Source organism: Grammomys surdaster, unplaced genomic scaffold (assembly GCF_004785775.1).
Source record: "Grammomys surdaster isolate TR1022 unplaced genomic scaffold, NIH_TR_1.0 223, whole genome shotgun sequence".
In the NCBI taxonomy this organism is placed as follows: Eukaryota; Metazoa; Chordata; class Mammalia; order Rodentia; family Muridae; genus Grammomys; species Grammomys surdaster.
In genome coordinates, this window is record NW_021604668.1 from 3,464,546 (window position 1) to 3,477,941 (window position 13,396).

Below are 13,396 nucleotides of genomic sequence, written 5' to 3' on the forward strand. Positions count from 1 at the left end.
ACCTCCTACCACAAGGCCACACCTCCTACCACAAGGCCACACCTCCTTCAGCAAGACCAACTGCCCAGTCCTTTCAAATAGTGCCCCTCTCTGGTGACCCAGGATTCAAATCTCTGATCCTATAGGGGCCATCCTCATTCAAACCACCACACAAGAAGGGTATTTCCTTTTTTCTTTCACCTTATTTTGTGTGCCTCCACATGCAATTACATCCTATAAACCATAAATATGCAAAATAGCAAATGGTAACCCATTCTCCCCGTATCACAAGTTAATGCTCTGAATGCTGCTAAGTTTTAATAACATCAAAATGAGGGATCCCAGGATGCAGAGATGGCTCAATGACTGAGAGTGCTTGCTGTTCTTTCAGAAGAACAGAGTTTGGTTCCCAGCACCCACATTACACAGCATACATGAGGAATCTTAAAGGAATACCCCTCCTTCCAAACCAGAGCCGTTAAACAGGCCCAAGGCTCTAGGAAGTCTAACGCAGCTCACCTCACACATATCCTGGAGCCCAGAGGCTACAAAAACTGGCAATCAGACTTATCTCCCAACTCACAGTTTTGAAAAGCTGTTTGTCAAAAATAAATAAAAATAAAACCACAGTTCCTGGGACTGGAAAAGCTATGCTCTTACCCCTCCCTACTGTCAGTTGCAAAATCCCTCTCAGACGGAACCATGCATTCTCTTATACCCTGGCCACTGGGTCTTGAGATCCAAACTCTCAGAGCAATGAAAGTCTGCTCTTGCCATGGAGGGCAATATGAGTTTTCATTCTTCGTTATGCTCAGCTCATTTAATTCTTTTTTCTTCTTGGAAGTAGTTTTTATTTCTGAAATTGTAATTCCGCTATTCCTTCCCTTTTTCCCCTTCAACCCTTCCCACATATCCCTCTCTGTGCCTTCTCTCAAATTCATGAACTCTTTTTCTTTAATTGTTTACACACACACAGTGTGGGGTGTGTGTGTGTGTGTGTGTGTGTGTGTGTGTATGTCTTAATAATGTTAGTTAGGGTTTTATTGCTGTGACCATGACCATGGCAACACTAATAAAAGGAAACATTCAATTGGGGCTGGCCTACAGTTCAGAGATTTAGTACATTATCATCACAGTGGGAAGCATGGCAATATGCAGTGAAACATAATACTAGAGAGGCAGCTGAGAGTTCTTCATCTAGACCCTAGGTCTGCAGCCAGCAGGAAGAGACATTGAGCCACTCACTAGGCATGGCTTGAGATATCAAGCCCACCCCCCAGTGACATGACACACTTCCTCCAACAAGATCACACCTTCTAATAGTGCCACTCCCTATTTTCCAATTGGGCCATTTCTATTCAAGCCGCACACATACACACAAGCACGCATTTGTATATATGTATATAATACATATGTTATATCTATATATTTAGGAATACACCACATTGTATGTATATTTATACATACAATTAGTTGAGTCACAGAACATAGTGAGAGAACAAGAGGGGGAATCACAATGAGAAGGAGGGAGAGTGGGAGGGGAGGAGAATGTAGAGACGATGGAGAAGGGGAGGAGGAGAGAGAGGGAAGGGAAAGGGAGAGAAGGAAAATTAGCAAGATAAAGCATGCTTCAGTGGACAAATGTGGGTTATAAGGAGGAGAAATAGCTGTGGAAAGGGAAGGGCCAGGAGTAGTGTGGACTTTGAAATGTATAACAGGTACTTGTAATCCTGAGGGAAACTAGAGGCCGGAATGGGCTTTTATTAGCTGTTAGACACCACAGGTAGTCCTATGATTTTCTGCCAAAGGTAAGGGCAAATGACAAGTCTTTCATGATGTTGTGTTCTTCCCCTTATTTTGCAGGTATCTTTCTGATCTTTTGACTTGTTAACTTCTTTTAAAGCCAGGCCCACGCAAAAATACTATTTTCTCTCATTCTCTGACCGTTTGTCAACTCCTGAGTGTGTTTGTGTGTGTGTGAACTCACAAACTTAAAACCCATGATGACTCTCCTGCTGCAATATCCCGAGTGCTGTCCATCATAGTCACAAGCTCTGCCTGCACTCAAGGAAAGAGAAGCAAAAAGATGATCAAGAGGGTGGAGCTTCACCTGCTAGCCTCTTCATTGGTACAGAAAAAAGAAGAGCATCAGTTGGCTTACCGAAACTAAGAAAGTACTTAATCATGGTTTACAATCAGTGATAAATAACATGAATTTATAAGGAAAGTCACAATTTTAGCATCTCCAATTTTCTTTTTCCCTAACTGCCTTAATTCTAACAATAACATAAAATAGCAGTAATGGTAATGTTCCTGATATCATTTATTGCGTGTCTAGTTTGTGCCAGGAATTATACTTTATAAAATACTTTATATAATATACTGGGAATGATGATTATAAGCTTTAGGTGTGGAACCACGGTATTTACAAGATGAAAATGTATAAAAGGAGTTATTGAACAGAATGTTTTTCAGAGATAGAAATGCAACAGACAAATTTTCAGAGAACTATGGCTTCTGCATCAGCTTCTGCCTCCAGGTTTCTGTCCTGACTTTCTTTGATGATGAGTAGTAATGTGGAAGTGTAAGCCAAACAGACCCTTTGCTCCCCAAATTGCCTTTGGTCATGATGTTTCATCATAACAATAGTAACCCTTTCTAGGATTGAATATTGCCGTGATAGGCCTGACCATGTTATTTGTTAGAGGACTATGGAAGACTTTGGGACTTTGGACTAGAAAGAAGATCAGAAACTTAGAATGGGACTTAATGGGCTCTCCTAGTAAGTTCTTAGAAGACAGTGCTGTGGGTGATTTAAACTATAGAGACCAAGATCAAGAAATTTCAGAAGTGGGAAAACATTGGGAAATGGCCTAGAGACTATTCTTGTCATATTTTGGCAAAGAATGTATCTCCTTTTTGCCTTGTCCTAAAAATATGCCTGAGGCTAAATTGAGGAGCTTGGATTAATGATGTTTGCAGATGAGATTTCAAGACAGCCTAGTATTGACTATATCATGTGGTTATTAGGTAATCACTCTTACGTATATCTATAATAAAAATAAGAAAGCTGGACAAAGAAAAATACAAAATATACTGTTTGAGAAAAGAGGTGCACCAGGAAGTATAATGGAGCTAAGCCTGGTGTTCAAGAAGATAAAAATTTTAAAGGAAAATATGATGCTACAAGGAATAGTGAAGGGGCCATCAACAACAGAAAGATGATGCAGACATAATTAAAAGAGGAAGTTCATATCACACAGGAGAATTTGGCAGCTTCCACCACCTGCTTCTGACTTTAAAGTCAAGAATTCAATATAAGAATCTTCCTGCACAGCCAAGGAAAGCTACTGAGTCCAGGAATGTGTCAGGAAGGCTCTGTATGGAAGCTTGAAGAGGCCATTGTATGAAGCTGTTAAATGAAACATGGATTGCCTTGAATACCTTAAGATTGTTGGAGTTGGCAGAATCATGGGATGCCTGCCAAGGAAAGCTGCAAAACAGGTATGGAAATAGCCCAAGAGAGAAATGTATTTCAGTCAACAAAGCTGAAAGGAGTTGGAGATCTGAAGAGCTCTTTGACATCTTCTTAGTCGGGGTTTCTATTCCTGCACAAAAATGACCAAGAAGCAAGTTGAGGAGGAAAGGGTTTATTCAGCTTACACTTCCACATTGCTGTTCATTGCCAAAGGAAGTCAGGACCGGAACTTAAGCAGGTCAGGAAGCAGGAGTCGATGCAGAGACCATGGAGGGATGTTACTTACTGGCTTGCTTCCTCTGGCTTGCTCTGCTTGCTTTCTTATAGAACTCAAGACTACCAACCCAGACATGGTACCACCCACAATGGGCCCTTCCAACCTTGATCACTAATTGAGAAAATGCCTTACAGCTGGATCTCCTGGAGGCACTTCCTCAAGGGAGGCTCCTTTCTCTATGATAACTCCAGCTTGTGTCAAGTTGACACATAAAACCAGCCAGTACATCAGACATGGAGATACAGTTTGGAGTTTGCCCTGCTTGAGTTCAGGTGTGGTTTGGTTTAACATTTCCTCAATATGCTCCCTTTCTTCCCTCTTTAGCATGGTAAAGTATATTCTGTGCCATTGTGAGTATGTGTTCTGCTTTTTGGTTTTGATCTTACAGGGGGTTAACAGTTAAGAGATTGCCATGAATCTCAGAAATTTTGAGCTTTGGACTTCTAGTTATTGTTGAGACTGAGATAGACTATGGGACATTTGATGGTAAGGACTTTCATGTAGGTCTCACTAGAAAAAAAAGACAGATCTTTAAGAGCCTTCCAGGAATAGGCTAGTTGAGTTTCTAGAGGTAGAACTGTCTTAACTCTGGACATGAACCTTTAAGGCTAGGACTTTTGTTTGACTTCAGTTGGAGATGTAAGTAAGAGTTGAAGGGTGTGGTCCCAATAGCTCCAAACAGTTCTATTCTGTGACTGAGTTTTTTGGTTTTTTTGGGTTTTTAAAAAATATTTATTTATTTATTTTATGCGTATGAGTATACCATCATTGCTCTCTTCAGACATATCAGAAGAGAGCATCAGACCCCATTACAGATGATTGTCAGCCACCATGTGGTTGCTGGGCATTGAACTCAGGACCTCTGGAAGAGCAGTTGGTGCTCTTAACTGCTGAGCCATCTCTCCAGTCTGTGACTGAGTTTTAAAATAGATCCAGTCCCAAGTTTTGAGGTGACATCAAAAATGTGAGATTACATTTGGGGCTGTGTTTATCCTTCCTTCTAAGAAATGTACTGATTAGTAGAAACAAAGATAATAATAGACCTTAAGCAAAGATGAAAGACTTAATGTATGTTAGTACCGTTTGTATGGTAAGGATTTGGGTTCGTGATCTTTGTGGCTTGAGCAAGTGGAAAGTCAAATTCTAACCTGGGTTACCGTAATACGTAGCTTAGAAAAGTACGAAAAGCAAACTTCTCGTCTGCAGAAAAAGCTCAGAATGTTACCATACGATCACTCCTTAACCTTTCAGCAGTTATTTTCCATATACTTCCTAAGTATCGATAGGTAGACGGCTTGGTCTTGAACTCACAAAGATCCTTCTACCTTGTCTCCATTGTAATGTAATTAATTAAAGCTGTGCGCTGCCACAGTCGATCGCAAACGGTTTTCAAGAAAAGATAGTCTATAGGGTGTGATTTTTAAGAGGCAAAGCCTTATTGAAGTATAAAGCTCAATCACCGTTTCTTTCCCATTTCTCGTGGTCAACTGGGAGTCAATCAAGGATCAGACAAAGACACTAAGACCTAAGAAACCGCTCCTGCCTGTTTGCAGGAAACCCGTGTGCGCAGGCGTACTGGGAACAGTCGCAGGGCATGCTGGGCCAGCGACTTCGGCCCGTTGCTAGGAGGCGGGGACGCCGGCCCTCCCGGGACCCGCGTCGCAGCAGGCCCTGGCTAGCTGGTCGAGCGGAGCGACGGCGGGTTTGTCTTTCTCCGGTGGCCCGCGCCTGCTGGGCGGAAGACACGCGGCTGCCCCGGCCTCGAGGAGCGATGGAGCCTGGGAAGGTCGGTGTGCCGCGGGGCCCGGCCCGCGCCCGCGTTCCCCCACTCTTTCTCGGCAATGGAGACTGGGTTTCTCCTCGGCCTGAACTTAGGAGAGAGCTGGAGGCGGAGTTTGGGTCGAGGTCTCAGCTCTGCTGATGCCTCTCACTTCTTAGCTCCAGGTGCGGTTTGTGGAGGAGTTTCTGGACTCATCCAGAGGCGTGGCTGAGTGTCAACTTAAGGAAGGCACAGGACTCCTGAAAAAAAAATGCCGAAAGGTGAAACATGAGTCTCTTTAAGGTAGAAGGTTGTTGACGTTAACTTTGGTAGGTCGTATATATCAAAATCCATGTCTTGGGTTTTCTGGTGTGGTGGAATACAGGTTTTTAAAGTATGTTCTTATGGTCCTATTAAATTACACATGATAGATCCTATGAATTACCTTAGCGTCTATTATAACGGACCCTTGTCTGCTTTAATTAATTTGGGTCTTCTCTTTCCATCTTTTGGTATAAACTGGGTAAACGTTTTCCCATTTTGTTGATTTTTCTCAAAGAATAAGCTCTTAGTTTCATTGATTCTTCATATTGGTTTGTGTTGTTACAGTTTCTTTGATTTCAGTCCTGAGTTTAATTTTTTTGTTTTCTTGCCATCTACTCTTTTGGGGTATTATTTCTTCTTGTTTTTCTAGGGCTGTCAGGTTCCTTAAGAAGTTACCAATATAAAACCTCTCTAGTTTTTGATGGAGGCACTTAGTGCTATGAGCTTGCCTCTTACCAGCTGTGTTAACTGTGTCCAGTAGGTTTGGGTATGTTGTATTTTCATTTAGTTCTAAAAAGTTTTAAATTTCCTTTGTGATTTCTGTCTTGACTCAATTTTCATTCAGTAGTAAGTTGTTCGGTGTCCATGAGTTTGTGTGCTTTCTGTCATTTCCGTGGTTGATATTTAGCTTTAATCCATGGTGGTCAGATATGATCCAGGGTGTTATTTCCGTTTTCTTATGTATATTGAGGCTTGCCTTGTGTTCTAATATGTGATCATGAGCTTCAGAGAAGTATATTCTTTAGAGTTTGGGTGGAATATTTGTGTGTGTGTGTGTGTGTGTGATGTCAATTTGACTTACAATATTTTTTATTTTTTTATTTGCTTTTTTAAACTCCAGCAACTTCTCTGTTTAGTTTTTATTTGAGTGACCTGTCTGTCGATGGAAGTCAGGTATTGAAGCCACGCACTACCACTATAAGAAGGTCAAGATGTGATTTTTATCTATAGTAGTGTTTCTTTTATGAATGTAGGCGCTCTTGTGTCTGGCGCATAAATGTTTAGAACTGCAGTTGTTGTGTTTTATAAAAAAAGAAAAAGAAGCCAGGGATATGTTTGGTAGAGGTTGCAGTATGGTGTGGGGGAAGGGTATGCCTCTGAGATCCCATGCTCAGGGATCCCTTCCCCCTGAGGTAAAGGTATAGTATAGAATTGAGTTTATTTAGGACATGGGGAGAGGAGTTGAGGGGATAGTAGAGATAGATAAAGGGGGGGGGAGGACAGAGAGAGAGAGAGACAGAGAGGAAGAGGGAAAGGGAGAGAGGGGATGGGGAGAGAAGGGACAGAGAGGAAGGGGATAAGAGAGCTAGAGAGACAGAGAGAGAGGAGGGGGCAAGCAGCCCCTTTTATAGTGAGTCAGCCACACCAGACTATGCCAGGTAACTGTGGGGCAGAGCCTAGAAGAAATGCTAACAGCAATATTATTTTTCCCCTTTTGATAGATTTTCCTCTTTTGATGAGTATGTAATGACCTTCTCTATGTCTTCTGATTACTTTTGGCTTGAAGTCTCCTTTGTCACATACTAAAATGGTTACACCTGTTTTTTCATGGGTTCATTTGCTTGGAATACCTTTTCCAGCCTTTTTCCCTAAGGTGATGACTGTTGGTCATGGTGAGGTTTGTTTCTTAGATGCAGCAGAAAGATGGACCTTGTTTTCTAATCCGGTCTGTTAGTCTGTGTCTTTTTATTGGGGAATTGAGACTACTGATCTTGAGAGTTCTTCTTTTTTTTTTTTTGTAGGATAACACAACTTTTAATAAAACTATTACAGTAATCTCAAAGACAAGGCAAAAATCACTGAGTAACTGTACTATCTAGAGTTAGTTATTGTCAGAAATAGGGTAGGAAAAGAAGCAGCTAGCATGGAGATTAATGATGCAGAGCTCCTCAGAGATGACTAGAGACCTTACGGCTGGAATCTAAGAATATCCAGCCACACAGCGCAAATCTAAAACTGGCCTCTTATCACAACTAGCCTATGATCTTCCCGACCCTTTCTCTTAAAGAACCCTTCTGTGAAAACAGTCACATACAGAGGTGCTGAAAGCAGCAAACAGAGGAAAACTGCACTTGTGCAGCTGATTGGTAGCAGTCACACCTGTCACTGTGCTGGTTTGCTCTTCCTACTTTTGTTCTTGTCTCTCTCCTTCAGCCCATCCATGTTGGCTCTCAGTAGATTTGAATAGGCCATCTGAAACTTAGTCACTTCTTTGGAACTCACCACGGTGCTGATTTTTTTTTTTTTCCGTCTTTTGAGACAGGGTTTCTCTGTGTAGCCCTGGCTGTCCTGGAACTCACTGTAGATCAGGCTGTCCTGGAACTCAGAAATCCGCCTGCCTCTGCCTCCCAAGTGCTGGGATTACAGGCGTGTGCCACCACAGCCCGGCTCTTCAGTGGCTCTTAACACTTGTTTTCTGTGGGCTCAAGGCCCTCCACAGAACTCTTCCTTGGGATGGGTTTAGTGGACCATCATACTTCTTCAGGGTGATGAACATGCTCCCAGACGTCTGGCACTTCTGGAAGAGCCTGGTCAGCTCCGTCAGGAACTGCTCGCTGTCGAGCAATACCGTCCTGGTCTCCACAGGTTCCAACTCTGTCAGCAGAAGCCTCCTGCAGTTATAACAGGAAGATCTTCAGAGTTCTTAATGAGCAGTGTTTATAATTCCTGTTATTTTGTTGCTGTGGGATGGGCCCCACCCTTAATTTTCTGTTTTGGGATTGTTTAATCCCTATGTCCTCTGGTGTATGCATAGTCAACCTTCTCTTCAGTATGCTGTTTTCCTTTAGTGTTTTCTGGATTAGTGCTGGATTAGCAGACAGCCATTTTTTTTTTTTTTTTTTTTTTGTATCATGATTTTCTTTCTGAATGGATTGTGATTGATAGTTTTGCTGGGTAGAGTAGTCTGGGCTGTCATCTGTGGAGACCTTATAGAACATCTATGTCCTTCCTGGCTTTTAAAATCTCTGTTGAAAAGTCAGATGTTACTCTAATGGGCCTGCCTTTATATGTGACTTGGTCTTTTTCCTTGGCCATATTTATATTCCTTCTTTGTTCTATACATTTAGTGTTTTGATTATTGTGTGTTGTGGGGAGTTTCTTTCCTGGTTCCGTCTATTTGGTATTCTGCATACCTGTTATAACTTGATAAGCATCTCTTTCTTTAGGTTGGGGAATTTTACTTCTATGATTTTATTAAAAAATATTTACTATGCCTTTAGTCTGGGTTTCTTCTCCTTCCTCTACATGTATTATTCATAGGTTTGATCTTTTCATAGTGTTCCGAGTTTCCTGAGTGTTTTGTGCTTCAGTTTTATTTTAGGTTTAACATTTTCTTTGACTGAGCTATCAATTTCTTGTACCTTTTCTTCAGACCTGAAATTCTCTTCCGTGTCTTAATCCATTGGTGAGGCCTATGTTGAGATTTTTGTTTGAGATTCTGAGTCTTTGAATTCTAGATTAATTTCAGTTTGGATTTCCTTTAGTGATTCTATTTCTTCATGTCTTGATTGTTTTCATTATTTCTTTCAACTGTATGATTGTGTGTGCACGAACATGTATGTATGTGTGTGTACATGTGTCCACAGTCTTCATTAAAGCTTTTATGCACATCCTCTTTAATTAAGGTCCTTGAACATATTTGTAATTGCTGTTTTTAAACCCCTGTCTTGTGCTTCGGCCACATTGCTTTTCTCACTGTCTGTGACAGGGCTGCTGGCTTCTGGAGGAGGCTTATTGTCTTGTGGTTCATATTTATGTTTTTGTGTTGCGATCTAGGCATCTGGAGTTCAGCTGTTTGAAGGGTTTCTTGGTGTAGATACCACTCTTTATATTGTGGGTGTTCTGTTCTGTGGTTGCAGTTGCACACCCTGGGTCCTAGCCAATATTGGTGGCTGTGGGGTTCCTGGTGGAAAGTTGTTCTAGTTCTCAGCCAAACAAGGTGGTTGTAGAGTCCTTGGTAGAGCTGTTCTGTGGGTCAGTGAGGAGTCACAGAGGGGATGGAAATGGGGTAGAAGGAAAGGGTGAGAGGGCAGCAAGAAGGAACTAGGGGGACCCTGAGTCTAAACCAACAGGCCAAGTGCCTAGTGGATGGAAGTGGACTGGGAGGAGGGGCTCCTGTGGGCAGCCTGGGGGGGGGTCCTATGGGCAACCTGGGGGGGGTCTCCTGTGGGCAGGCTGGAGGTGGGGGGCCCTGTGGTCAGGCTGGAGGGGGAGCTCCTGTGGGCAGGTTAGGGGAGTGGTTCCTGTGGGCAGGCTGGAGCAGAACTAAATCTGCACAGGGTGGAATTGATGACAGGATGGGGGAAAGGGCGATACATACCGGTCACTCGGACCTGAATCCCATCCTAGTGCATTTGTTGTGGGGTCCTCAGTAGAGAGTGAGTCTGCTGGTTGGTGGTGTCACAAAAGAGAGGGTAGGCTGGAAGAAAAGGCTAAAAGGGGTCATGGGAAAGATCAAGGGGGACACCGGGTCTGTGGCAAAAGGCTGAAGCCCCAGGGGATGGAGGTGCTGGGAGGAGGGCCACGCCAGGCCTTTAAACAGGAACTCTGAGAACATTGCACTTAGTTCCTCACAGGTTTTTTTGTTTGTTTGTTTTTGTTTTTTTGAGACAGGATTTCTCTGTGTATTTCTGGCTGTCCTGGAACTCACTCTGTAGACCAGACTGGCTTGAACTCAGAGATCCACCTGTCTCTGTCTCCCGAGTGCTGAGAGGCAAGCCCTTTACCAGCTTAGCTACTTTTCTAGTCCCCATTACTTTTTGTGACAGGTTTATGAGATCCAAATAGTGCATTTGACTCAGTATAGCATCTGATGTACATTAGATGCTAAATGAAATGTGTCTTACTTCCTGGGTTCAATTTTATATGAAAGAAATCATCTTAAATTTAATTGTTAGAGCATCACTGATCTTTTTATTTTGCTCATGTATTTTGTGGACTGGGAACTGGAGAACACATACAGCTCAGGTGGTTTAGTTCTGCTCCTCTGACATCTGAGGTTTCAAATAGGCAGATCCAAGTTTGGGGCTCGTACATGGTGACTCATTGGGTGGACTGCCTCACATTCTGGCTACTGAGCTGACCTGTGGGGCCTCTGCTCTGCTTAGCTGGAACATCTGCATGTGGTTTTTCTCCCACAATGCTACTTTCCTTCTTTACATCTGAGCTCCTGTACTTAGGTAACCCAAGGATGGCCAAGTGGGAGACACATTCTTTGGTGGCCATATAGCACTCTTCTGGCCTACGTTGGGCCAACCACAGCAGAAGAAGCAGAAATCCTAGACTCAGCCCTGTGCTCAGTGTTTGAGGGGAGATAGTTTACTGTGGCCTATATGAAAAATGTTTTCTGGCAGCTTGTTTGTTTAAATAAAAAATTATGTGTATGGGTGTTTTGCCTGTATGTATGTCTATGTACCACATACTTGCTTGTTTTCTGAGGAGGCCAGATACTGAAGTGAGAGCCCTTGGAACTGGAATTATAGACAGTTGTAAGCTGCTGGGTAGGTGACGGGACCTGAGTACAGTTTTTAAGAAAGCAGGCATTGCTCTTAAAAGCTGAGCCATCTTTCTAGTCCACATCTGACACGTGGTCACAGAATGCTTGTGTTAGTTAACTGCCATTGTAACTTTGCTTTCTTTTTTATTTGGTAATAGCAGTTTTTGAAATAGCCAAATGAATGGGGCCTGTGATAATTATGGATTACTTTAGTGAATACTTTAAACAAATGTTTGTCTCTTTTCTGTTTTCTTTTGAGACAGAGTATCCCCATGCTTCTGAGGTTGGCCTCAAACTCTATATCCTCCTGCTTTGGCCACTCAAGTGCCCAGATTGCAGGCGTGGGACACATTCTTGGCCTATATTTGGATCAGCTTTCATTTCAATAGGAAAACAAAACTAGAAAATAAGTATTTTCTAGTTAATTATTTTTGATACAAATAGTATAATGAAAACACAAAATTTGTTAAAAATTTTTCCCCTAGGACCTCCTTATATTACCTAACCTGGCTTGGAACTTAGAATCTTTCTGCCTAAGCTTTGCAAGTGCTAGAATATGGGTGTGTGCTGCCATGCCTGACTTGATAATTCTGGCTTTGTACTTTGCTATTTAGAGAAGAACCAAAGATGATACTTGGAAAGCTGATGACCTCAGAAAACACCTTAAGGTAATATATTTTAAAGACTTGGTGTGGGAGTCTCATGAACCTTCTTGGGCTTTTAGACAGTGACTGGCTCACAACCCTACATAGCTTTGCTTACAAGAAGTTTGTTTCAGAGGCATTTTTGACTTGAAGAGGGAGGTGGGAAGTTAATACTTCTGGAATATTTTAGGATATGGTCCTGCACTGGGACTGAGGTGTCCTGTGTGTAGCCCAGTCTGGTAGTTTGAGTTTGTGATTGAGATTTTGTCCTCCTGAAAATGTTATAAAAAAGATCTCAATCAATTAGTTAGTTAATTAATTTTAGACAGGGTCTCCCTCTGTAGTCCAGGCGGGCCTTGAATTGAAGTGGCTCTGATTCTCCTGTCCTATTTTCCTGAGGGCTGGGATTATTCTTGACACTTGTGCTTGACTTTGTTGCTGTTGACACTGTGTCTCTAGCAAGCCTGGAACTTATACAAACCAGATGGTCTCCAACTCACAGAGATCCACCTGCTTCTGCTCCTTGAGTCCTAGGATTATAGGCATTATAGGTTATATTTTACTGTTTCACTTTTTTGTAGTACTAAGTTTGAACTCATGTTTGTGGGCTAGTCAAGTCTGCTGCTACATCCTGCCTCCCATGTTACACTCAGGTTGATTTGCCAACCACCACTTACATGGGTTTGTAGTTAACATTTGTAGAAGTGTTAGGTAGGACTGCAGTTAGTATGCTAAAGATATTCATCAGTTCTACCTTCCATCTTGCTGGGCTGAGAAGGCCGTTGCAGCCAGTGATTTTTAAAGTGCTGTAGATGAGCCTTTCTGTCCAGATAGTGACAGTAAATGCATATGTGCTTTCATAGTCAAGGAAGATCTTCTTGTGTTGTTCTAGGCTGTACAATCGGGTAGTCCCAAGGAAGAAAAGAAACTCAGAGAAAAGAAGATGCACAAGGACTCAGAGTTGGGCAGTTCTGAATACAGAGAACACAAGAGCAGGGACCCAGACCGAGAGGCCCGGCACAAGGAGAAGGCAGCTGAGAGAGACCTGTACACCTCCACAGAACATCTTCGTGGAGAGAGAGACCGGGAGAGGCACAAGGAGAGGAGGAAAGAAGTGAAGGACCGTGAGAAAGACAAGCTAAAAGATAGACATCGAGACCAAGAAGCAGAGAAGTCTCATAGTCGAGGCAAGGACAGAGAGAGAGAGAAAGAAAGACGGGTCAGGAAAGAAGAGATCAGGCAGTCCATGGCCTACCATGACCTCCTGGGTCGAGATATGCGTGGCCGGCAGATGCTGGAGAAAGCGGAAAAGAAAGTTCACACAGGTGTGTCTCTGCTCACCTGTAGCGTCAACCAGACTGCTTGTTAGTTTGCTAGCTATATTTCCTTTGCTGTTGATTTATTGCTCAGCTGATTGACTGATGTGTGTGTGTGTGTG

At 42.7% G+C, this 13,396-nt stretch overlaps 1 protein-coding gene and 1 pseudogene across 3 annotated transcripts in view; one reads left to right on the top strand and one right to left on the bottom strand.

The window, feature by feature from the left end:
* The first annotated feature begins 5,436 nt into the window (after positions 1–5,436).
* Wdr60 (WD repeat domain 60) overlaps positions 5,437–13,396 on the top strand; it is a 49,294-nt gene continuing 41,334 nt past the window's right edge. Inside the window, exons 1-4 of one of the 3 annotated variants that reach the window (XM_028773195.1) lie at positions 5,437–5,520; positions 5,673–5,774; positions 11,929–11,982; positions 12,851–13,283. In XM_028773195.1, coding sequence (XP_028629028.1) covers positions 5,506–5,520; positions 5,673–5,774; positions 11,929–11,982; positions 12,851–13,283 — 604 coding nt within the window. In that variant the 5' untranslated portion in view covers positions 5,437–5,505. Of the gene's footprint in view, positions 5,521–5,672; positions 5,775–5,812; positions 5,823–11,928; positions 11,983–12,850; positions 13,284–13,396 lie in introns of those variants that run through there. The other 2 variants (XM_028773196.1, XM_028773197.1) reach the window with 2 other exon arrangements.
* Positions 7,921–10,162, bottom strand: LOC114625822 (annotated as a pseudogene).